Source organism: Primulina huaijiensis, chromosome 8, assembly GCF_012295235.1.
Source record: "Primulina huaijiensis isolate GDHJ02 chromosome 8, ASM1229523v2, whole genome shotgun sequence".
In the NCBI taxonomy this organism is placed as follows: domain Eukaryota; kingdom Viridiplantae; phylum Streptophyta; class Magnoliopsida; order Lamiales; family Gesneriaceae; genus Primulina; species Primulina huaijiensis.
This window is the reverse complement of record NC_133313.1, coordinates 5,285,112-5,311,375: the sequence shown is the minus strand read 5'-3', so window position 1 is coordinate 5,311,375 and position 26,264 is coordinate 5,285,112. Positions and strand designations below refer to the sequence as shown.

Genomic DNA, 26,264 nt, shown 5'->3' with positions numbered 1-26,264 from the left:
AGAGTTTTCTTTAGAATGAATGTGCACGTAAAAGTTATTTTCTCAGCTGATCTTCTCGACTATTTATAGGCTCTGCTTCCCAACGGTAACATTGAATACGTTCAAATAATTATATTCATTGATTTGTCTTGTCTAGACACCTCATTATTCTTCTGACACCAGTAAATTGTAGCATTCTGATATGCGGCGTTCCCACTACAAGTTTCAGGCTGTTTTGTACAAACTTTCGGTTGTTAGCTACGTTCATAACTGATGACGTGTCAAACTGATTTATCAGTTAACTCTATAGCTTATTAGATGAACTGACTGTGTAATTGATCAGTCTCAACTGATCATTCAGTTAAATACATAGTTCCAGTTAGCTTTTATCAGTTCAGTTGCCTTTGATTTTTAGCGCATTAATAATCAGTTCAGATAACTTCAGTTACGTAATTTCAGTTACGTTGCGTTCAAGTGACTCCAGCAGTTCGGGCAAGCTTTAAACACTTAATTTGTCAAACTCCGAAATTCTGATTCTAACAATTTTCCTCTTTTAGGTGTTTGACAAAACATAGAATTCAAGAAATGATATCAACTGAACTTTGTAGATAAAATAATCTTTCATTGAAAATAATCTTTCATTGTACAGATTCGTACAAAGAATTAAATAATGAACGAATGAATAATAGTCTTCTATCTTCTAACTGATACTCTGCCAAATCAAATAATAACTGAACAGAAACTGTCTTCCAACTGATCTTTATTTCTTAGCTATTTTATCAGCTGGTTCTTGATCATTCGGTTGACTAGGTCTCTTCTTAGCTCTTCTTCCCCCTTTTTTGTCAACACCAGTTACTCTATTAAAGAGAATACGGACATCAGAAGTGACTTGAGATATAGCATTTAACATTTGTTCATGCATCAAATCCATTTTCTTTTTCATGGTTGATTGCACAAAATCCACTCGATTGATCAGCATGTCCTGAGTTTGGAAAAGTGCTGGAACTGTCACTCGGTCCTTCTTCAGTTGATCTATTTGGAGAAATAAGGAAGTGATATCCTTAGTAACCTGCTGGAGGCTCTTCATGATACTCTCCTTCATAGAATCAATCTTTAATGTATGTAGTAGTTGGGTTGACTTCATATCAGAAACAGTTGAGATTAGATTGTGCAAGCTTAACTGAATTTCTTCGAGCATAAGATCAGTGGCCATAGATATTTGAGGAGACAAGGCTTCAGGTGTATCTAGATTTTCATCCTTGTCTTCTTCATTGAAAATAACCATGTCCAGCTGTGGTGCTTCAGTCTCGGCTTGAGCTAATTCAATAATAATTTCTTCAACTGGTTCCTGAGAAGGTTCTTGAGCTAGGGTAGTTCAGTCATGGCAGTCGACTGAACTAATTCTTCAACTTCTTCTAATATAGCCGCCTTGACTGAACAACAGATTCAAACTGAAATGGCTCAGTTGCGCTCAGATGAGGCTATTTGGTCTGTTGTGCTATGGTCTGCAACTGGTTGCTCAGTTGTAAGTTTCAGCTGGATGTCAGTGGCAACTGACTGGATAACTTCATCATTATTTGCCAATGATAACTCAGCTTCTGTATACAGCTGAAAACTCATTGAAGGAGATTTTGGAAGAGCAGAAGATGATGGTTGAGCATCCTTAGAAGTAGAAGGAGCAGTTACTTATTCTGAACTTTGTTCAGCAACTGCTTCTTTGGATGGCTCTGACTGAGTTGTAGAAGGTTCAGCCTGCTCCGTTGATGTTGGGTTTTGGGAATTAACTGGGATATATAGTTGTTGATCCATTTCCCAAGCTTTGATCTTCATCTGCAAAGATAAGAAATCCGAGTCCAGCAGCTGAAAAACTGCTCTGTCATTGTAGGAAGTTGGACTAATCGGATCATAATTCATTCTTAGCTGAGCTCTGACTTCAGCTAGCTTCTTTACACGCATCAGATCAAAAAAATAAGTTCTCCTCTACAGTGCTTGAGCAATAGTGACAACTTTAACTGTCCTTAGGACTATGGTTTCCAAGGCGATGAACTTATTCAAAACTGATGTCTTCTTCAAGCACCTGATAAACACTTCAGTCCTGAACCTAACCCATTCATCATAAATTTCCAATTTTGATTCAGAGAACTCATTTATTTCAATCCAGATGAGATCGATATGAGTTTGAATTGGATTGGTTGGCCTGTGCTCTTCAATTAACTTGCCCTTGCCTTTAGGATCAGTTAGGGCGTGAGAAAGGCTCAGCCCTGAGGTGGTGGCATCCACCTTATCTTGAATCACCACTCCCTTTGTTCGAGCAACTGGTAGAACAGTTTGTCTGGCAACAGTGATGAGTGGGGCGCGAACACCAACTGTTGTCTATTTTTCACCAGATTCGGTGATTGTCTTTTTCGGATGATCAATTGGAGTCCGTTGCTGATTCTTTTCAGCTGTTGATGTAACTGGAACTGCCCTAATAGGTATAGCAATAAGAGGCGGTTCAGCTCCAGTTGGTGTCAATATATCAGCTGGAATAGCTTCCAAAACTGCTGGTTTGGTCTTTTGGGACCTTGGCTTCTTCATAATTTTCGGAGAATGAGTCCTCTCTGATTCAGTTTCACTGACAATCAATTTCCTCTTGATTGTCTTCTTCTTAGCCAAGTCCTTTGTCTTTGTCTTCTTAACTGATTTGGGAGCTGCCAGCATTCCAATATCCTTTTTCACGTTCACAATTTGCTCAGGAGAAAGTCCAGCTTAGTCTTTGACTGCTGAACGTTCTTGGCATCGAAGACTATAAACTTGAATGACTTCTCGGCTGAGTCATCCACCAAACCATTATTTTTCAGCAGGTAGCTGAGTGACACAGCATAACTGAAACATCTACTACTTAAAACACTGCTAGGAAATTTTTTTTTACAAGCTCATTTTCGAAAATTCATAAATCATGCATGCATGCAACATTGCTGAAAATTTCACCTTTCAAAATTAATAGTAATCATCTATAGGATGAAAACACTACTACAGTTTAAAATAAAACAAATATGAACGAGTGAAAATCATGATAACCAATAAAATAATAAAATGAATGAGTAAAAATATTCGTGTCCACTCCTATCTCAAATCATGATCTGCGGAAAATATATGGTCTTCGGTTTCACGTGCGCACATCCAGCCCCGTCTACTCAGACTTCGGCACCTCCAGCCTCCTTATCAACATGCTAACCTGCATCATTCACATCTAATGAGTCTAAAGACTCAACACACCTGTAACGTTATAACGAATACATATACATAACATGCAACAATGAAAAGTACAGTAATCAACACACATTTCATGATCTTAAAAGCATAAACGTAAACATGGCGTAATATAGCATAATGTGTCAAAATATCTCGTCATATCATCATATAATTGTGCATTTTCTTTAGTCGAATTCAGTTCGTTAGTTGTGACGTTCGTGTCAGCTCTATCGTATCACCTCTATTCGTATCAGCTCTATTCGATGGATCCATCAACATATAATCGTGGTACCCGACGGCGGGGACATCAACGACAGTATTACCCATCCACTGAGCCTTGGCTTTACAGCTCATCATATATATATCTTCAGTCACAATAAACTCTCATTCTTCAAAAACATCATCATTTTCATCACTTATAAAAAACATGCATATACGTAATTTCCTTAAAACCAAGCATGCAACGTATTTTTCATAATTACCAAAAGGTCATATACATGATACGTAAAAATTTAAAAACATGTTAAATTTGTGATCAAGGCGCTGTCAGGCCTAAAAACTCGACCTGGGTGCAAAATGATCATTTTGCTCCTAGAAACCCTAATTGACCATTTTACCCCTGGACCTCAAAATTTCGACCTGAAACCTACCAAACTCCTTAAAACATCCCAAAACATAATTACAAGCATTCTTAGACGTAAAATCAAGCCCGTTTCAAAACTTATACGATTCGTTTTAAAACTTGGACTGAGATCTCGGTTTTAACCCGAATCAACTTAACCAAAATTTTCCCAACTTAACTCATGACCTTATCCAACACCACCAGCCCCTAAACCACTATTTCCAGCCTATTTATGACCCACGAAACAAGCTCCAAAGGTTGCTGGAATTTTCTATACGTGTATACTCGAAACCCTAGTGCACCAAACTTTCTATCATTCGATCCTAGCTCGAGACCAAGCTGACCAGCTATACTGGGACCAAGTTCGAACCCAAGAGGCTCTCCTTGACCAAACCTAGCTAACCCTACTTTCCAAAACACCAGCCCCTTGCGATACCCTCGAAACCACGCCGCACAAGACAACCGAGCCACACGACAACCTAGCCCTTCGACCAACTCCTAGACCACGACTAGATGTTCATGGCCCTCTTCCAGCCCTGTCACGGACCCAAGAAGGTCGGCTTCTTGGCTGGAAATTAGGCCATGCACGGCGGCACACACCAAAGCCTTTGATATTGCCAAAACCGAGCCAACGTATACCAAGTACCGATCGATCCCTCACTTAAACTCACCAAGTTCCGACTCCAGCAATGTGTCCCCTTCACTCCTGTCCTAAACAGCCTTCTAACACAAAAATTTGGCAGCCCCTTGCACAAAGACATGAAAAACGTGAGTTGTATGCATAAATATGCGGATTTCATGACAAACCGAATGCATAAACGATTTAACATGCAAGAACTATGAAACCTTCATACATGGCACATATATCAGCATAAATACAGCATGAATGATGTGAAAATAAAGATACATGGTGTGCCTTAGCGTTTAAGAGCTCGAATACTCGAAGATAGGTGCATGGGACGTGAAACGAAGAAGCGGGAGAGAAGCTTTCTTGAAGAATTATGGAGGATTTCGAAATGGCTGCTGGTTTGCTACTGTTTTCACGTGAAAGTGGCTGCTGGAGAATGAGGTGGGTGGCCAAGAGGTGTTAAGTAGGTTTAGGGTTTGATTAGATGGAGTTTAGGTTAATAAAATATGTATTAATATGCCCTAATTAAAATTTAAAAAGGTTTTGAGCTCATTAAGCATTAAAACAAACCCATCAAGCCCAATAACACTCCTGAAAAATACTTCGTTTAGATACATTTTTTAAAAAATTGTCCGAACCAACCCTCAAAAAGTCCTCCGAATCCATAAAATTTGCGTATCGGTTAAAAATATGATCCGGCGAGTAAAAATATTCAACCAATGTTCATTTTAAAAAACCATAATTAAAAACACCTCATATTAAATAATTAAAATTAATTATTCAATAAAAATATATTTCCTGATTATCTCAGGTCTCCGTTACACGTTTGAGCGCGAAATGCAACTTAAAATCCTAATGCATGAAACTTAAAAATAATCTTGAAATAAACCTTAGCCATGCAATAATCACGCATTAAATGCATAAAAATCATTAAACATATATTTTAAATAAAAATCCTAGATTGCATGCAGTCAGGTTACGTAGTTCGAATTTCCTGGACCTTACAACTATGTGAGGCTCGGGGCCGAAGAGGGCGGGGGTGACCGCCGGTGCCATGAGGTTGCATGGACAATGAGCGGCTCCTAGAAGGCTTCTAGGCGGATGGAACATGAATGAACCGATCTTACACCGGAAGGAGAGGGATTTCGAAACTGTTCAGGTATGAGACTGTGTAGTTGAGGACTTAAAGAATTTGATTGGTACTACTCATATTAAGAAGTTGTATCTTCTTTTTGGTAGCTTATCACATAAGAACTTCAAAGTTAAGCATGCTTGACTTGGGGTAATTTTGGGATGGGTAACCTCTTGGGAAGTTTTATAGGGTGCGTGTGAGTGAGGACATAATCACGCTGGAAAGACTCATCTTGTTACAATGAGGACAGTCGTAGAATATGGGGCGTTACAGTTGGTATCAGAGCTAACCTCTCCTAGTATGGTGTGGTTCGAGGACGAACCAAGCGGAAGCTGGTGGGCATGTGAGGGCGGGGGCCGAAGAGGGCGGGAGTTGATTGTCGGTGCCATGAGATTGCACAGACAATGAGCGGCTCTTGGCAGGCTTCTAGGCGGAGGGAACATGAATGAACCGATCTTACACAGGAAAGAGAGGGATTTCGAAACTGTTCAGGTATGGGACTATGCAGTTGAGGAGGGCTTAAAGGATTTGATTGATACTACTCATATTAAGAATGTGCATCTTCTTTTCGGTAGCTCATCACATACGAACTTCAAAGTTAAGCGCGCTTGACTTGGGGCAATTTTGGGACGGGTGACCTCCTGGAAAGTTTTCTAGGGTGCGTGTGAGTGAGGACATATGCACTCTGGAAAGACTCGTCTTGGTACAATAAGGACAATCATCGAATCTGGACTGTTATAATAACTGTAGGACTGCTTGGAGGACTAAACCATATTTTTCAGTATGTTTAATATGATTGAAGACCAGTTCAGTCTCCTTCCCTTCATGATAGCAGTCATCACTGGAAACTTCTCAAGGGTGAGGGCAACATATGAACATGCCTTGGTGAGTACACCCTTGGCCACTATATCTGCCATCAACTGAATTTCTGGCTTCAGTTCATTCTTCGGATCAGATACTTTGATCTTCCTTCCATCAGCAGACAAGAAAGACTGCATTTCTTCAATATCAGCAATCTTTACCTCAGAAAAATGAGATAAACCATCGGAGGTAGCTGGAAGAGAGAACTGAAAGATTCTTCATCTATTGTCAGCATATGGTTGTTGACGATTGAGATGATTTTGCCGTCAGTGGAGATTGTGCTGTTCGCCTAAATTTGTTGAACTTCCTTTGGATAAATCTCTTGGTTTGCCAATCCAAGAAATTTCTTCAAACCAACTGCTTCGAGTTTCAGAAAGACACCTCCAACTGCTTCATCTTTGGTAGAAATAACTGATTCGAAGTCAATAGCCATCGCGTTGAGAATGTATGCGGGTGTTTGGTTTGCCATTTAGCTTGATTTCTGAATTTATGCAAAGAAAAAATGCTTTGAGTGTTTGAATGCTCTGAAAGTTTGAAGTTCTGAGAATATGAAACGTTGTAAAGTAAAATTGAATAAGGACGGCTGATTAGTTATGTTGTTGACTGTTCAAATTTTTGGACACGTGTCAGTCCAAGATTAATTTGAATAAAAAACGTGTGTACGTGTGATGAAAACGTGAATAGAATTCGATTGAACTACGTGGGGCCACATAATCAAATACTATACAATGAGTGACATAATTAAATGCTTAATTTTTACAGTCACATCACTTAATGTGGAATTACATCGATAATTAGTTAACCTATTTGATAAGATTAGTTAGGTCAATAACTGAGTGATCTGTTGAAAACTGAATCAGTTCAGTTGAAGACCAACTGACGATTGTCTTATCAGTTAACCAATTTAAAACTCGACATTCTCCCTAAATAAATGTATAAGATTAAGATAGAGTTAGAGAATCTCATCCTCGGAGAATTAATTATAGATGGTTGACTGAAGTCTCTTCATATTCTTCTATATGTTTCTTCAGTTGATTTGAATTTCTCTATAAATAAGATCAAACTCATTAGATACAAAATAATTCAGCAGATAACATAAGTGCAGATGGACAAGGCTAGCAGTTCCAATTAGTCCAATCTTGCAAAGAGGCTGTCATTTGAAGAAGCTTGGAAGAAGGATTTCGAAGACTTTGTCTTCGCAAAAACCATCTGCAATCTCTTCAGAGAGATGGACTAGTTGCCTCAGATGAACAAAAGGAAACTGACATCAAATATAAGCGGCGTCTCTCCGTTATTCATACTTCAAATCTCTTCTTAGATGAAAGAGTCAACTTCCTGATGCTCATGAAGGAGCATTTAGTTCTGGGAAGAATTTCTTTTTCAGCGAGCTTCAGAAGAACTTCCTCCGACGAGATATCCAGTTGGATGTCTCTTTGGCAAGATGCAGTAGATAGGGAACTGAATCGTGTAATAGCAACTAGGTTTTATCAATAAAATTTCTATTTTGCCCATTGCTGTTTGTTGCTTTACTGCTTTGTTTTTCTGCAATATGACTGGTAATAACTGACTAACAACAAGAACATATAATAATGCGAATAAGATTAAGACAAATCAATTAAACCAAGTATATTGCGAAAAAAAGAAAATTTAGTCTCGGGTAGTGGCTTGGTGAAGATATCAGCTGCTTATTGTTAAGTTGAGATGTACTCCAGTCTGATTGTCTTCTTGAGAGCACGATCTCTGATGAAGTGATGTCTGACATCAATATGTTTGGTCCTAGAATGAAGAACTAGATTGTATGTAATCGCAATTATTCTTGTATTATCACAGAAGATTGGTGATTCTTCTGCAATGAATCCATAATCTTTTAGTTGTTGCTGAATTGATTGCGAACATCCAACATATATATATATATATATACATATATATGTGTATATATACATGATAGTTTGTAGATTAAGTGAAAATTCTAAAAAGAATTAAAAAATCAATTTTTAGTTAAAAAAAATAATGTTTAAATTTATTTATTTAAAAAACACTATTAATTTGAATTCTATGAGTTAATAAAATTTTATGCTTCTCTTATAATTAGATTAATAATTTTATATAAAAAAATTCATAATTATAATTTTAAACTTTGTACAATTACAAGATTAAAATTCATTAAATAAAAAAATAAAATATAATTTTTAAACAACAAAAGAACATTTATATCATAATTTTTTTTTTATAAATTATAGCTTAAAATCTTAATTTTTATTATATTTTTTTATCATGTTTATTGTGAGACTATTCAACTACTAAGAATTAAGCGATATTATTTTTTTGAATCATCTTTTGTTATTATTGAATATGCATAAATCTGTATAAATCATAAATTAAAAATGACAAAATCAATTATAGAATTCAAAAATTCTCATTATATTAAAAAAAATTAACAAAAAAATGAAAAATGTATATGGTTATAAATTTTGAAAAATAGAGGATGATCGAGATATATGAAAAATGAAAAGATGAGAAGAGAAGAGAGGTGATATGAGGTGAAAGAGGTTGAATCAAAGGGAAATTGGTATTCAGTCCCCAGCCGTCGATTTTTTTTGTGTTCAGTCCTTGGATATTTTTTTAGTACCACATTTCCACATGAAGTGTACCACATTTTCTATGACATAGTACCACAATTTTGTGGGTAGAGAGTGAACCCAAAGAAATATTTTGATTGAGGATTTTTCACCAACTTCCCCTTGAATCAAAGATAGTTTTTGATAATTTATAGTTATATCTTAAGTTTTAATGTTTATATGTTATTGAATTATATGAAATTATTAAAAATCAATTGAAAATTTAAATATATTTAAATTTTTATAGTGTTTAAAAATCAATTATTTTATTGATTAATTAATAATTAATAATCTATCAAATATGCAAAAATTAAAATCTTAATTCAATATTATTCTGAAATAGTGAATCAGCCCTCTTAGTATTTGCCTTTCTCCATTCTCTATATCCGCCACCACACCAAAACCACCGCCACCGCCACCGCTACCGCCTCGGTCTACGTCTCCGTCTCCGTCGCCGCCTTCGATTCTAATTCACGTACAATTGTTCTCTCTATGATCGGTGGAGTCTAACGCGGCAACACAAGGTTGAGTGCCGGCAATTGACGCCGTTTCGGGGATGCCCCGGAGGATTATCGTTGGGTCTAGGGCTGCTTGAAATTTTAATTTGTTGTGGTTCAATCGAAGAATTGGACGGCATGCCTCCAGCGAGAAAGCGTGGAGCGAAAGGCGAAAAGACGAAGAACGAGTTGAGTTTGGGCGATCTCGTCCTCGCCAAGGTTAAGGGTTTCCCGGCCTGGCCTGCCAAGGTGTATTCTTATTCTATTTGATGTATGTCCATATGCGTTTATTCTTTATCGCTCTTTATTTTCATAAAGTTCTTCCTTTTTTAAGAAGTTTTTTATATGCTTATATGATGTACGATGAATTATTCTCTCTGGAAAACGGAATTTAAATTTTCGTTTACTAAACACCTTTATGGAGTTGCATTGAGTTTCCGAGTTTGATTGAAATATTGAGAGGTGAATTGCGGTCTTCAGAACTAGAAGACATAGGGGTATAACATGTAGTTGATTTTGCATTTACTCATATTGGGTTTAACTTCAGCGGAGTTGCATTCAAGGCATTGGAACCTGGATTTTCGTTCAATCGCTAATTATTTGGTTTAAAATTGTGTTGCCTAATTTTGTAAATGCTCCCCTTGGTCCGGCACATATCATCAGTCCATACATGTAGGTGATTATCTGGACACACATGTCCGACTCTTGTTAGTCGTCTTTTGTGTTCAGGTTTCTTTTGCTTTTGTGCACCGTATCTGTATACTCTAATTATAGGAAGTATTCCTGGGTGTCTAATTCCATTTGATGCCATTACATTTCGGACCATGTCGAAACCCCACCTTATATTTGAATGTATGCTAACTATTTTCCTCTTGATCAAGGCCATTAGGCTGCTTTCACAATGTGTTCGTTCGCTTGTTGATTTAGTCCATAAGCTGATGTTCTTGGCTCTTTCTTGATAGTGCTAAGTCAAATTTCAGTTGGCTGATTGACTAACCTTTTATGGCTTTAAATTCCAGATAAGCAGACCTGAAGATTGGAAGCGCGTTCCTGATCCTAAAAAATATTTTGTTCAGTTCTTTGGTACATTAGAGATGTAAGCACTTCCTTTTTTTTTTTTAATCTTTTCCTCGTACATATGCTGAGAGGGCTTGATTTCCAAGTTGACTCGGTCTTTTTATTTTTTAGATCTTGTGAGGGTTTAATATCAATTTTTGGGTAATTGCATGGGTGAAAGATTAGGAGTATTCTTGCAATTGGACACTTTTAGAGGTACAATTTAGTGGAGGCTGTTTTGATACTAATTTAATTAAATTGAGGTGGATGTTAACGCACTGATATCCAATGAAGATTTATACATTGCCCTTGTAACTAGGTGTAATCTAATATTTTTCCTGATAATTTCCCTAAGTGCGATGTAGAATTAACATTTCTAGGTTTGATCCTGGCTATGGGTTCAGGTCTTTGAAATTTATGGCGGCACTTTTTTAATTGGATGCAATTCCTTAAGGGGAATGCAAACAGTTAGATGCATTTCCTATAATACATTAATTATATAAGATCACACACGTTGCCTCATGACTGTTTTATGCTGTGTTGGGGCGATGAGAATAAATATTTGTATGATGTAGTTTGTTGCTTTGTTTTGAAGCAATTGCTTCCTACTGCTTTAAATACCTCAAATTGCCGTGCGATCCTTATTTTTAGAGTATCCTTTGATACTGTTCACCCTTCAACTGGATGAAAATGGTTAATTATCTCATTTTGATACGTTTTCACTATATATTATTGGTGAGATCTCTTCTATTTGTAATATAATTTCCTCTTTTTTCAATACTTTGATCCACAGTTTCCTACTTTTAGTAAAGTTATTCCTTGATTTTATTGATCCGTTCCGAGCGCGTTTTCTCGCTGTTTAATTTTGGTTACGGGAAATAGATGTTAATATTGTCTAAAGCTTTATAGAGCACTTAAAATATTAGAGTCTGCTGCTCTCATTATCTTATTCCTCGGCAATGACTAGTCTCAGCAGCTGATATTTCAGAAGGTGGTTGCTGTTTGAAGATATATTTGACCGGGAAAATGCTTCCGCATCATTGTGGAATTTAGTATTGATATGTGGTCTGCTGTTTGGTTATGGAAATATTAAATTGAATAGATACAAGTTTCAACCACAATCGAGAAATTCCCTTATTAAGGTTTCATTTTTCTTAAAAGTAATTTCATATATAGTTCGTTACACATTCTTTATTGCAGATGCACACATTCTTTATTTCTAGCATCTGCAAATGTTTGGTATTTTATAACTGATGTTTAGAATGAAAAAACAAGGATGGCTAATGGCTTACATGATATTCTCCTTTGAATTTTTGTGTTTCCTTTTCATGACAGAGCATTTGTCGCTCCTGCGGATATTCAGGCATTCACCATTGAAGCAAAAAATAAATTGTCTGCTCGCTGCCAGGGTAAGACAGTTAAGTATTTTGCCCAAGCAGTGAAGGAAATCTGTGAGCAATACGAAAAGTTACAGCGTGAAAGTTCAAGTGGTTCAAGGGATGACAACAGCGAACAAACTTTTGCATCAGAACATTCTACTGATCCGGTGGTAAATGATACTTTGGAGGTTAGTGAAGAAGTTGGGATTGAAATGAATGAATCACACTGCAAAACAGAGATCAATAGTCTGGGTGAGCTGGGCTCTAGGCTAGAGCATTGTTCACTAAGACAAGGTGAGATTGAATGTCAAGATATAAACCCTTACTTGTCAGGTGGAGTGGATTGTAATTTATCTACATGTGTATCTTCAGGAAAGATTAGTAAGATTTCTAAAGATCTTACTAATCTACATTCCAATGTTAAGAAGGAATGCTCTGGTAATGTGAAAGCGGAGGGTAGGCATTCCGATAGTGGCTGGAGTGAATCGGCAAATGGCCACCAAAAGAAGCTGGCAATTGGATCGAAGAAGAAACCTGAGGGTACAGTGCACAAGAATAGTAGTTCTGCTGTACCTCCTGAGTATACTGGGGACAGAATGCAAAGAAAGTTTTCTTCAGATAGCAATACAAAGGTGTCATCTACAGGTAATTCAAAATCAGTTTTAGTTGTAGGCGAGGAAAAAAGAGTTGCGGTGGATAAAACACACTGCGACTCCAAAGATAGACGTGTGGATGCTGAAATAAATTTGGAGCAAAGTGAAGTTATCTCCAGGAAAAGGATGAAGACCCAACATGGATCTGAAAAACAAGCTTTTCAGAGTAGTGTGAGTACATGTCCTGCCAAAATGCCAAAATGTACTGACATTGGAAATGATGCTAGCATGTCAAGATCGCAAAGAAACAGGAAAAATGATTCCAGAAGTCCTAATGTTCTTGATGGAAAAATGAGTGATATAGAACTCAAGAGGTCAACATCAGATGGGATACCCCAGAGTCAGCAGCCCTCCAGAATACAAATAAATAACGAGTCAAATCATTTTTCTGATGAAGATGGTCTTCCCCCACCTAAGCGTTATCGCAGAGCATTTGAGTTGATGCCTAGTTCTGCTACGGCTTCTGAAAGTAAATTAGGAGGTTCTTCATTACACAAAAATGACTCAGTACGTCCTAACAAAGTTCGATCTCCAGTTACACAGTTGCCCTCAAAACGAAGAGCTGTCCGACTATATGACGACGACGACGACGAAATACCCAAAACTCCAGTTCATGAAGGATTTACCAATAAGGTTTCTGTTACTCCACGTGCACCAGATTCTAAAAATAAAAGTGTTGTGCATGGTGAGAGTTGTGTCAATGATCAAATATTTTCTAGAGATAGAGGAACTACTGATGATCGTTCAAAGGAACAGGCACAATATGCTCGAGTATTGAACAAAGCTCCATCTCCAAATTTTCAGCTAGGCTTGGTGAAGATGGCTGGAGAATTATCAGCTGGACATGTATCTTCTAGTTTATCCCACATAGATGATGAAAAATTAACCTCTATGGAGATTAGACCAGTTTCTGCTACCCCTGAAAAGTTTCCCGGGTCTATCACTGGTACCAGACCATTAGCTGAACAGCAGATCATTAACTTCAGCAAGGAACCTGGCAATGTTTCTCAGAAGAAAGCTCCTGCAGGAGGCAACAGAATTCTTCCTACTGCTTCTGACAGATTAACTTCATCTCCACACGAAGTGATAATTGATAGAAGTAAAGCAGCTTCTTCTCGAGAGAAAAGGAATGCTGCTGTGAAGTCAGATTCAAGGATCAACGATTCTTCTCTCATGCTGGGACACCCTAATGAAAACTTTGCCCCACTTAATGAAAGGTAACTAGAAGGTCTTGATAGATGAACGTTAATTTAGTTTCCTGTTAGCTTTGCTTATATTTGAATGCACATTGCTCAGGGTGGATGTTTTTAAACATGAGGAAACGAGTTCTTCGATTAATGCAAAAATTCCAGAGTCTGTCATGTCCATGAAACATCTCATAGCTGCTGCTCAGGCTAGAAAAAGAGAAGCTCACTTACAGAGTTCTTTTGGATTTCTTTTTCCACTTTTGGATAATGAATCTGAATTGCACAGAAAAAGCCCAAGCCCTGCCCCTGATACCACGGTCTTTGAATCAAGCAACGCGCAACCGGATGTACAAGGGTTACGTTCCATTTCTCCTTCTGCTGATGGTCACCATCTTTCATCGACCAGTCAACATGAAAATGAAGTTCTCGAGGAGAGAATGTTGAGTTCGGCCGATCATGCTATTGGGGATCCTTTAACTGGAGATACTGAAGCGGCTGTTGCTCGTGATGCTTTTGAAGGGATGATAGAGACATTGTCAAGGACCAAAGAAAGCATTGGGCGTGCAACTCGTCTTGCAATTGATTGTGCAAAGTATGGGATTGCCAATGAGGTACATATTTAGTGTGTAATAACTTTGTCAGCTTATTTTAACTTTGTTTTCTATATCCCCTATCTTATTGCTATCTGCTCAGTTGTCAACACGGCCCCGTGCATTTCCCTTTTGTGATTTTGTTAGGTTACTGGCGTAAATCATCGGTATTCTCCTAGTTCCAATTGATTGAAAACTTGTTTTTTTTAATGTTTTTGTTTTATGCGAGAACACATGCTTTGGGTATTATGCATTCTTGGCTTGTTTGATTTAATCCTTATGAATAAGTAAGATTTTTCGTGAATTTTGGGATGTCATTTTCCTAGGAATTTCATGCTATTTTCATGGATAAAGGCCTTTGATATATTGTGGTATTGCATGTTAATGTATCATGGGAGATATCAATGCCTATGTTCTTGAACTTACGTAGAGATGTGAAGAATGCTTACATCATTTGACTGAAGGGATTCATCATTAACTTAAAAACATTCATAAAATTAATGTGGATTTGGATATTCAAACTGTCATCTAGATAAATTCAGTACTTTTATTCCAATACAAAAGTGCACAAACTACTATATTCTTAGGGAAATGTATGTGGTTGCTTCGCCGACTGATTGTGTAACGCGGGAACGCGACGGATTGATTCTGTTCACTCAATCGTTTGTGGAAAAGCCAAATGTTCTGGTCGGTGTAGCTTGATGTAATCTGTTTGTTGTCATTCTGTCTCTGTCATTTCTTTGTTGGGTGATTATCATAACACAATGCATTTTCCTTGGAAAATTTAAAATGCTTTTGAACCTTCTGAGTTCTGATCCACGTCGGTTGCTGTTTATCTGTTTGTTGTTGTTTTGTCTCCATTGTTTCTTTTGTTGTGGTTATCATAACACATAATGCATTATCCTTGGGAAATTGAAAATGTTTTTCCACCCTTGATTTTGTGCAGGTTGTGGAACTTCTCATCCGTAAGCTGGAAAACGAGCCAAGTCTTCATCACAGAGTGGATCTGTTTTTCTTAGTTGATTCAATAACCCAGTGTTCTCATAGTCAGAAAGGTTTGAAGAGATTTTGTTCCTTTTATCTCTATACACTCTTTGCCCTCTCCTCTCCTCTCCACTCTACGTCTCTAGGCACAAATGTTTGAAAAATCTAGAGCACTAATAATTCAGTACTTATCTCAAGAATAATGTGCTGTTTTTGTACACTTGGNTTTTTTTTTTTTTTTTTTTTTTTTTTTTAATTTTCCCCTCAATTCTTGTCTCGCCTGATGTGATGGAGATATCTTCTAATTTATTTCTTGGAATATTTTCTTCAGGAATAGCAGGTTCCTCTTATATTCCTACTGTTCGAGCAGCTTTGGACCGTCTCATTGTTGCTGCTGCCCCACCTGGTGCAGGTGCAGAAGAGAACCGCCGGCAAGTTCGTAAGGTGACTGTAATTTATGTAAAAGTGACTCTTCTGACAAGGTGCAGAATAACTGAGTTGCAATCTTTTCTTAGGTCTTGCGATTATGGATTGAGAGAAAAATCTTGCCAGAGTCTGTTCTTCGCCGCTACGTTGATGATATTGAAGTAGTAAATGATGATACATCCACTGGGCTTTTACTACGTCGGCCTTCCCGAGCTGAGAGAGCTATTGATGATCCTCTCAGAGAAATGGAAGGCATATTCGTGGATGAATATGGGAGGTCTGGAACTCTCTCTTTCCACTTGGAGTGATCTTTACATTATATTTCCTCTCTTGTAATTATGTTTTTGGCATTTTATGCTTTTCATTATAGGTTATCATTGGCAGTTCCTTTGTCTACTTGCAATATCACCAGATGAGAGACATTTTTAAAATGCCCATAGTTGGTGGAAATTCTTGTTTTTTTTTTTGCTTGGTCTTTTTTGTATTTTATTTTGCTTTACTAATAACAATGAATGTGAGACTCTTTTTAGTTCTTGTAGTTATTAACTTCGTTCATGAATCTTGAAATGTCATAGTTTTCTGGCATTCTTTCTGCTTCAAATTTGTATGCCGAACTCAAGTTTATCAGCTAGTGTTGTTTGGGATTTTTCTCTTTTGATGGTTAATTCATAATTAATGTGCTTAACAAATTTCTCTGTAGTATCTCATGTGCCTTGGAGTTACACTTTGTTGAGCTCTCATTACTTTTCCTCTCCAAGATGATCACTTGTTATGGTTTCTGTAATGTTGATGTGATCACAATGTTAATTATTACATGTTTCAAGTTAACAATATTCTTGGATGACTTACAGCTGTTTTAGTGTCTGTTTCCCACTTTCCCTCATATGTGATGCTTTGTTTTTTTGGTGTGGATTTTGGTTCATTTCTTGATAATTAATTTAGTTTTTCGCAACTATCATAATTTGCACGACATTAATCTGTTACATTCTAGAAATAAATTGAAATATATTGCTTCATTGTGAGCCCTGGTTTATAGCTTGGGTGTGTTGGCATACAATGTAAATAACTCGATTGAAGTCTGAGGTATGGAATCCTTTTTTTTTTTTTTAATCTAATAAGCAAGTTTTTTTCTGTTTTATATTGGTTCAGCAATGCTACATTTCAGTTACATGGATTATTATCATCTCGTGTCTTTGAAGAAGAAGAGGAAGAGGAGGATAGTTTACGGACAGATTTCTGCAAAGAAATTGCTGATACATCACCATCTGAACGTTCTCCTGTGATAAGAGATCCTGAGAATTGCACCATTACTCCAAGTGACAGACGACACCGGATTTTGGAGGATGTTGATGGTGAGCTTGAAATGGAAGATGTTTCAGGACACCAAAAGGATGTAAAATTATTGTTTACTGATTCCACTTTTGAAGTTGCTTCACTCGAGCCGAACTTAGATGGGATCTTTACATCAACTTCAAACAAGAATGCTGAGTGGCTGCCTTCTCCTGAGGGTTCTCCCCCATTGCCTCCTGGTTCTCCTCCTGTAACACCACCTTTACCTACTTCACCACCTCCGCCCCTCTCACCTCTCCCCTTATCAACACCCCCACCCCCACCCCCACCCCCACCCCCAACACCTTTGTCAGAGCAACAGCTATTTCCTCCATTACCCATTGGTCCTCCTCCACCAGTGCGTTGTCATCAATCATTGCCACCTCAACCTGCACTAATGTCCCAACACATGCCTTCGCTGCCATCCTCAATTTCAACTTCTTCAACATTAGCTTTTCAACCCCCTCCTGTATTGCATGAAATTGGTGGCACACTGACAGTGAGTCTTCTGGCTTTTTACTTTATGCATGTTTTTCAGTTGCATTGACGTGACATTGTTATATGTTAAGAAATGTAAAGAATGTATTTTTTTAGGGAAATCAGCATGCCCATATGGTTTCGAGTACTCAAGGATTTCATATTGATGCATCTGTCAGGAGTGAAGCATTGTCCCAGCAATCTTCTTGTTTTCCTCCCACTGGGGTTGGTAAATCAGTAGAACATAATGGTTTTAATTCATCAAGGACTGTGGAATATAGACAGTACGATGCATATATGAATCTCCAATCATCGCAACACAGGCAATTGCCTGGTAGTGCACCTTTTGCGCATAGGCCTTTGCATCCTGAACCCCCACCTCAACACCCACCTACTCATTTTTCTCATCCAAAATCCTCGGTCCAGCAACATCAATATCCCCCTTACTTGCTGCCAAATTTTTCGGAATGTTCGAGGAGGTATGGTGCAGATGAATCATGGAGGATGCAAGTAAATGAGTTTTCTGATTCTCCGCATGTTGGGTGGATGTCAGCAGGGAGATCATGTTCAGGTCCCCCTTATCCTCATGAAGGTGTGTGGAACTGTCTTTGTGGTTATATTTAATACTGGTGAACTACCTTGATTGAGGTATCGCTGTTACAAACCTTTTATTTATTCTAGATCATTGTGATTAAAAAATGAAGTTTTCTTGGGCTACCTTTTAGAAACTTCATATTTCTGGCATTTGTTGGCTTCGGATTGTTTCCGACGGTCCACTCTGATCAACTGCTTTAATACTAAGAAGCATGTGTAGATTGTTTGATTTGCTTGGTTATTGATATGGTTAAGAATAAATGGTTTCAACCATTCACCTGAGCTCATAGTTCTTGTAAAATATTGCTTGAACAGCTTTTATTTTAATTTTACTTCTTTGTGCAGATGGATGTTACAAAATAAAAATACTCTGAAATCTTTGTACAATTTTAACATTTGAATTGACTAAAAAGTCATGTATGTTTATCATTCAATGATTGAGTTACGTTCTGAATGAAGAGAACAAATATAAACTGAGTTAACAATGAAATAAACTCAAATGCCTGCCTTCTTATGCACATGTACAAAATCAAGTTAATTCGATGACAATGTTTGTTAAATCCTGAAGATGTGATCAGTATTTTTTTAGTTTTTCTTTTCTCTCTGTTTTTCTTTTTCTTTTTTTCCCTTGTTTGTTGTTTATAGTTGTGGAAGCTAGAGGTTGAAGGTGTAGCGTAGAAAGGCTGTTATAGCACTGTTGTTTTATCTTTCCCTGAAGGATGCAAATACTGAAGCATTCATTGACTTTTGCTTTTGGAAGGACTTGTTTTTCTGCCCCTCTGTTGGTGTCTGTGTTTATCAATTAACAAGTATTAGAATTTGCGTGATTGCATTTTTATGAGCATTTATAAAGTATTTATTTGTTGCAGGCTATTTTGAACCGCCTCAAGAAAGGCCTCCCATAAATGCTGTTAATTTTCAGCCCCCTGCCCCAAATTCTGTGGCAGCTGCTACGCAAATATCAGGTGATACTTCTAGTGCGGAGAACCTGATTGTGATTACGTGATGTTCATTGCCGCTGTATATGCTATTATGCTGATTCGACTTTGTGTTGTACTTTGTCCCAGTTCATGGTCCCCCGGTGATACCTGACAGACCAGACATGTCTGCAGTCAATTGGAGACCAGCATGATATTCATTCTGAGGCTTACAGATCTATGGTGAGCTTTGATCTTACCTTTCAGTTACCATAACTATACATACTTCTGTCAAAAACAATTTTATGTTAATTGCCTTGTAACATTAAGTAATTATTTTTTTACAAAAAGATCCGTTATTGATCTAATACGAGAGCACCTCAAGCTCTTACAAAGTAAAGACTTCATACCTTCTATATCATAATTAACTTTTGAATTCGTAAATCCAGAATCGGTGACGGAAAAATGAGAAATTTGTTTATCACGGATCAATTAAGGGTGCCATGAATACAATTCAGGTTTGATGAAATGGGAGTCAGAGTTTTGGATGAACTGGAAATATGAATTGGAAGTTGTCCTGTACAGTAAGCTTCGCTTGTTTGCTCCTGAGTTTGTGGAGAACGTTCATATCTAGAAGTAGGATAATGATTTGTTATCTTTTTTTTTTAATATATTATATAGGAGTTCTTTATTCTTGTTACATACAGCAAATCACCCAAATTATGTGAAAAGCAAGAAGGAATGCTGATTTTGCTATTATATTCCTATTATGTTGGTATCTTCAATGGTGAAATGTTAACATTTTACTTTTGATCATGTTCCATGTGTATTGAGATAATACCACGTTTCTGCATCCACCATATAGATACTAGATCATTATGTTTGTATCTTCAATGGTGAAATGTTAACATTTTGCTTTTGCTCATGTCCTTGTGTATTGAGATAATACCACGTTTCTGCATCCACCATATAGACACTAGATCTGTATTTTGTGATTTCTATTCAAGTTGGCATTTACTTTTATCGTTGATATTAATCAAGAAAACATCTGATTTGAGTTATTGGTCTCCCCTTGTATTTGATATGCCACTCAAGAGGCTCCTGGTTTAACCATCTTTTTTTTTTATATATATGCCCCTTTTCTTTTAAATATTCGCAATTCTCTGTGCATAAAAACTATCATTATTCGTCTAATAATCTTCTATTTGATATATTTAGTGTAGCATATACCTACTATGTTGTGATTACCGCTTGGACTTTTAGCTAAACCTAAGCTGGCACTTCCAGAGATCGAAAACTTATTTCCTATAACCATACCTCTTTGTCTTCTTCCAACTGTTTTCAGGTCACAAGGATCATCATATAAGGTGAATTGGTTACGCTTGTATAGCTATTTATACTCGCTTGAAACGGACAGAATCGTTGAGAAGTTGTGGAGAACCTTGGCTGAGTCGTGTATGTTAGAATTCTTCCTGACAAATGGATCCCGACACACATACTTCTAAGTGTAAGCCACTTTTTTGCCCATTTTGTAATTATACCATATTATTTTGATAAACCTTAGTGGAAGCTTCGGTTTGAAGTCTTACGCATACCAGTTTGTTTCTGCTACATAATCCCATCCCACCTCCATACATCTGTTAATATATATGTTTCGTTATAATATGCTTAGTCTTATATTTTAAGTTAATATCTATCCTGGAGTCTAAAGTATGTTGCCTATGTACATAATTAACACGTACACCCTCCTCCATACTAGCAAGCCTTTGGCATTGCGTGCTACATATTAGCTGTGGACACTAAGCTAGACCCATTTTTGGAAACGGTTCCTGCTTCTGCGCGCGCACGTGTATTTTTATATACATAAAAAAAAATTTAATTCAAGATCAGTCTCATGACTCGAACCCAATATCTGTTTTGAAAAAACACTCAACCATGAGTTGTTAGGTTGGCCTCTATGTTCGGTTTGGTTTGTGAAAATAACCCGATTTCAGCCCCCTCCTAAGTATATTGAATCGTCCCTTATGTTTGGTCTCGCTTGTCTGGTCCCAACTCAGTCCTCCACTCTCGGGAATGGATCAATTTTTATTTCAAACAAACCGAGCCATTCCCCAGTTGGACTTGGTAGACAATAGTTGCTGATTTGTGTTCGCACCAAGTGCTCGAGTAGCACAAAATCGTTCCCAGATTTTAAATTGTTAATCCTTTTCGTTTCCATATTCCCTCTGTAGCATTTAATGAGACAAAGATTGGTGGGTGGATTATTGTCTTATTTCGTTGTCTTTGTTTTTCTCTCTGTATGTATATATCTGACTAATAAATATGCCCAAAACATATCTCACTTTCTGAAACTCAGGTTGCTGTCAATATAAATGTTTCATTTTCATGAAAATAAGAGTGAATTTCAAACACATAAAAGTTACCTTTTTAATGTTAAAATAACATAAATTGAAATCGACTTAATCATTTGAGTGGATTTGATATATTTAATCTAAGATGGAGTATAATGTTGCTCTCAGTTATTCTGCACACGTGATGCGTGTGTGTACAGTTTTTTTTATCATTATCGACGGACTAAAGTAAAATTTGATAAATTAAGGAGGGATTAAATTGATATTTGAATTGTTGAAATAAAAAAAATAAAAATAAAAGTGTGTGTTGAAATTTAAAAAAAACAATGAACAAAAGTGTAATATTAATGTCATATAAGGGTAAAGTTGGAAAAAAAATTGGTGTCTTTTTTAAGTAGTTACTGTCGTCGTGTCATCAACTTTAATAAAATAGAATAGATAATCAAAACTATGTTAAACAAGTATGAAACTTTTGAAAGATGAATGGGGGTTTATTATATGTTTGTCTTATACATTTTCAAATAAAATTTGTATATACATGATAAAGGAATTATGGTATTGAAATTAGAGGAAAAAAAAGTCAGCCATATTTCTAATCAAGGTTAGGTGTTTTTAGACTTTTTTGTTGGCTCTATATGGCTACTTGATTAAATTAAAGTTTCTTTAAATTCAGAAGTAAGGTGTCGGTGTGGGTCTGCCAATTTGACTTTACCATGAATTCAATAACTTTTATAATTCTCTTTTTTTTTTATTATTATTATAATCAAATTTTTAATATTTTAATGAAAATTTGCATATTTTATTCATTTACGGACAAATGTTCAATAAAAAATTATATTTTGTTATTTAAAAGAAAATTTGTTAATTAAGGTAAATAATTATGCTAAAATAATTGTTAAATGAAATGTATACTAAATTTGATATTTGTTTCGAATCTTGTAAAAAATTTATACAAAATCAAAAGAAACCGAGAACTCCTGGGAAATGCGACTAAAAATCTAGGCAAAAACTTGTGTTCGTAATTTGTGAGACAGATCTCTTATTTGGGTTATCCATGAAAAAGTATCNTATATGGACAGAAAGGTCGGCTTGAAGACTCCGAGCGCAGATCTGCAAATCTTCGTTCCATAATATTTAATTGTATTCTGTTATTTGCAGATATTATTTACATTTATTTATGGAAAAGGAGAGTATAATATATGAGAATGGAGGAGGAGGAGATTTTTGCACGGCAACAATGGCTGTCGGATCATCGAGATCACTCCCGATTTCATCTCCTCCGTCCACCGCCGTCCCGGTTGGGACCAACGGTCGCCTTAATTACATACTACATCATGTCTCTAAATTCGATACCCTTGCCGGTGTCGCTATCAAATACGGCGTCGAGGTACCCGTGATTTTCGTTGATTTTCTTTTTTTTTTTTTGGCTAGTTCGCGCGATTTCTGATTATTCGTACGCGGTTTTGTTTTATATCTGTTTATTATGTTGTATTTGTATTTTTGCGGTGGGGGAAGGGAGAGAAGAAGTGCCGGTTTTCGTTTGTTTTATTAGCTTCGTGCGGACCAATGCACGTTGATTTCTAATTGTTTGTGCCCTGTTTTGATGGTTTGAGCCGCGATGGATTCAACGGGGAAAAAATATTTACAAACGAGTAAGATATTATAATTGAACTAATACTTAAAAGTTAGAAGGCTGATTTCTAGTACTAAACCCTCTGTTTTCTACTTGGTGATTCCTAGGTTACTGGCTAGTTCTGCATGGGATATGGGATCCAGTGCAGCTGCGGGCATAATCTTTTTACAGTTTTATTTAGATACGGAAGGATGGTACTTGTGTATTTACGTGTGTTCCTTTCGAGATTGGTTAGGTGTCTGATATTAAGAGGCAAAATGGGTTGGTGACGGATCTTCAAATGTTTGCTCTGAAAACGATTCAAATACCATTGCCAGGGAGACATCCTCCTTCCCCCAGCTTGCCCAATGCTCACGACATTCCTTATCGGTATATCTATTTCCAGTTCCTTTTGTTTTACTGTCCTTTTTTCTGCGTTTATTGCCATACATTAACTCCTCGATAAAATGGCATAAAAAGATTAAAAATACGAGCCTGTTTTCTTCCACTATTTTAATGTGTCGGGAGAACTGCATTTGGGATAATTCATACCTCTCATGTTGGAAAATATTCTGCGATAATTTTTAGAATTTGATTATTTCCTTTTCAAGTGTGAGTGCATTAACGTCACTCAGAAAGCAATATTTGGTTGCGGATATCAGCTTTCTTGAATTTCTTGAGGTGCTTTTCATCGAATCTGATTTATTTCTTAATTTCTGATGTGCACAATGTCGCATGAAGATGCCTTTCTTGCAGTTTGAAACTCTATATGTTATTCACATAGTTTTGTGGCTTTGGCCTTTTTGTATTATTATAGTTCTAAGAATTAAACTAAATCAAGGCGCTGATCATCCAAGCTTCAAGCTATGCACTAATTGGTCTTCATTGCCCATTGTGGTTGGCGGTCATAGTTATGTGCCATATTTGGATTTGCATCATTCCATTTACCTGAAGACTGAAGTAGTTAGCATGACAAAGTTTTAAACATAAATCATTGCACTCATATAACCCTTTCATATTATTTGTCGATTAAAATTATTTAAGCTATCAGAATAATTTAAGTATCAAAGTAAAATCTCAGTTAGAAAGTAGGAACTATTTACACCAGCGATGCTCTAATTTGGACCTTGGTGTTGGTATTGCATTAACCTTAGAGGATGTACCTATGCTCAAATCTCTTGTAATTTCCTGTCATTGATCTGTCAATTTATTGTGATAGTAAAGTTAACCAGTGAGTTGTGATAATTGTGTAGTGTACATATAGTTTATCTGTTTTTGGGTTTTGCTCTTCCTGTGTCCTGCTTCTTATGTTTGACTTTTGAGAATTGAAGTTTGCATGGAACTGATTTCCCATTTGTGGTGCCGATACTATATATTTTGGTGCATCAAAATTTCCAAAATAGTTGGTTTTCTTAGAGAAACATTTTTGCCAAGTTTTATCATTTTTGGCATTTTTGCCCCATCAGGTGGATATATCACCTGTATCATGACATCTACTATATTCGGCTTTTTCTTTCAGCTTTACTTCGATTATCACAAGATTACATGGTTGATTGAAATTACTGGTTAACTGGAGGTTATTTAACCTAGAAAGGATACTGCAGATTTTGAAAGGTTTCTGAATTGCATTCTTTTCTTGTTTCCTTAATGAGCTGCTGTTGATTTGGCTTATCAACTCGTTATGTCATAATGCCATTGTGGTAGTTCTTTGATCCTATAAACCAATGTCCTAGCTGTATATCAGATTCTTTTGTCTTAATGCGTCAGCTGAAAGTCACCGTTGGAATCTAGAATTTTTCTATCTCCCTACCTCACAAAAAAAATTCAGTAGCTATTTATCAAATGGTCATGTAGTGGTTTTTAAGCTCGTTGTCTTTTTCACAGACCAAGCAGCTCTAAGCAGACCCCACCCAGCAACGGTCATTCTGATTTATTAGGTCCATTCCAATCACTAAAATTGAAATCTTCTTCTGAGCGGAAAGTCTCTCCGGCCATGAGCAGCTTGCAAGGTTACTATGGTCTTAGATATATAGATAAAAAAGCCACAGCAGAAGGCTTAGAAATCTCTGCATACCCGAAAGGGGGAGCTAATTATCTAGAGGATGTGTCGTTCACAAAATGTTCACCTATTTTGAACCCACCACTGAGTCATCATAGAAAAACTAAGAGCGTAGCCAATGGTTTTGTCACAGAGAAATCTAATCTGATCGATCAGGTGTTGTCACAAGACACTGAAGATAGCGACTCAGATAACTGGATCGTGAAATTGGTGAAAAGTCATATAAAATCTGAAGAAGATTTTACCAGCCGTACACCGGAAAAGCTTCTAAAAGAGGAGAATAGTAGTGGCAGTGCAATTTCGGTAGTTACAGGCAAAGGCTTGGCTCTCAGGGCTAAGTCAGCCAGCCGAACTGTGTCAGGAGGAGTCAATGCTGAAGCTGGTGGGCCCAACACAATTCCTTCTGGTTTGGGGGATTTTATGTTTTCTGATGTTGACAATGGAGTTCGAAAATCATCAAGCACAACAAGTTTGGACGACTCAGATACCAGCACATTGTCATCCATATGGCCTGCATCAAAGTGGAGCTTGAAGTCCGATTTTCATGCTCTTTCTAATGCAGTAATTGCCAGACCTATCTTCGATGGCCTACCTAAACCAATGGGTCGACGAAACAAAGCAGCCCTTGATTAGTCACATTTCCTGCAAGCTGTCTTTTCTTTTTCAATTCAACGAAATCTTGATCAGTCAGTGGGATCGAAACGAGGTTAAATAGAAAGTAAAGAAATAAACCTCTACAAAAATTGGATAGCACTTCAATTTAGTTTTGGGAGAACGATACGGACTTTGTGGGAGTTGAAGTTAATACTCATTTAAAGTTCACGATCGCCTAGTGAGTGAGACGTGTAAAGACAATCGGGGATAGATGGAATCCTTGTTAGGAATTGTATATTACATACTCCAATCTATGTAATTTGGCAAGAAGGTGAAGGAGGAATTTGTTGTACTTGAATTTACCTGTCAATATATAATACACACACGCGTAAATGTCTTTATCTGGGAATGATGTATACTTTTCATCTTGTTCTGTCTTGTGCTGTCTCGATAAGGGACTCTCTGGTACACATTTATACGTGGTA

General features: G+C 36.9%; 2 protein-coding genes across 10 annotated transcripts; both read left to right on the top strand.

Moving 5' to 3' along the window:
- Positions 1-9,417: 9,417 nt before the first annotated feature.
- LOC140982642 (ENHANCER OF AG-4 protein 2) lies at positions 9,418-23,516 on the top strand. Of its 9 annotated transcripts, XM_073449249.1 has the most exons (15): positions 9,418-9,820; positions 10,591-10,667; positions 11,963-12,300; positions 12,379-13,876; positions 13,956-14,457; positions 15,383-15,491; positions 15,752-15,864; positions 15,936-16,123; positions 16,996-17,674; positions 17,770-18,244; positions 19,116-19,211; positions 19,314-19,406; positions 20,509-20,670; positions 22,594-23,166; positions 23,255-23,516. In XM_073449249.1, exons 1-12 carry the CDS (start codon positions 9,710-9,712, stop codon positions 19,376-19,378), a joined length of 4,251 nt encoding a protein of 1,416 aa, XP_073305350.1. In that variant the 5' UTR covers positions 9,418-9,709; the 3' UTR covers positions 19,379-19,406; positions 20,509-20,670; positions 22,594-23,166; positions 23,255-23,516. The 9 variants fall into 9 exon arrangements, with proteins under 9 accessions (XP_073305350.1, XP_073305345.1, XP_073305346.1 ...); XM_073449244.1 differs by having other exon boundaries at positions 11,963-13,876; positions 22,673-23,166; XM_073449245.1 differs by having other exon boundaries at positions 11,963-13,876; positions 22,594-22,901; positions 23,383-23,516.
- LOC140982014 (uncharacterized) lies at positions 22,752-25,818 on the top strand. The gene is made up of 3 exons (XM_073448430.1): positions 22,752-22,901; positions 23,383-23,516; positions 25,011-25,818. Exons 1-3 carry the CDS (start codon positions 22,752-22,754, stop codon positions 25,816-25,818), a joined length of 1,092 nt encoding a protein of 363 aa, XP_073304531.1.
- The last annotated feature ends 446 nt before the right edge of the window (positions 25,819-26,264 follow it).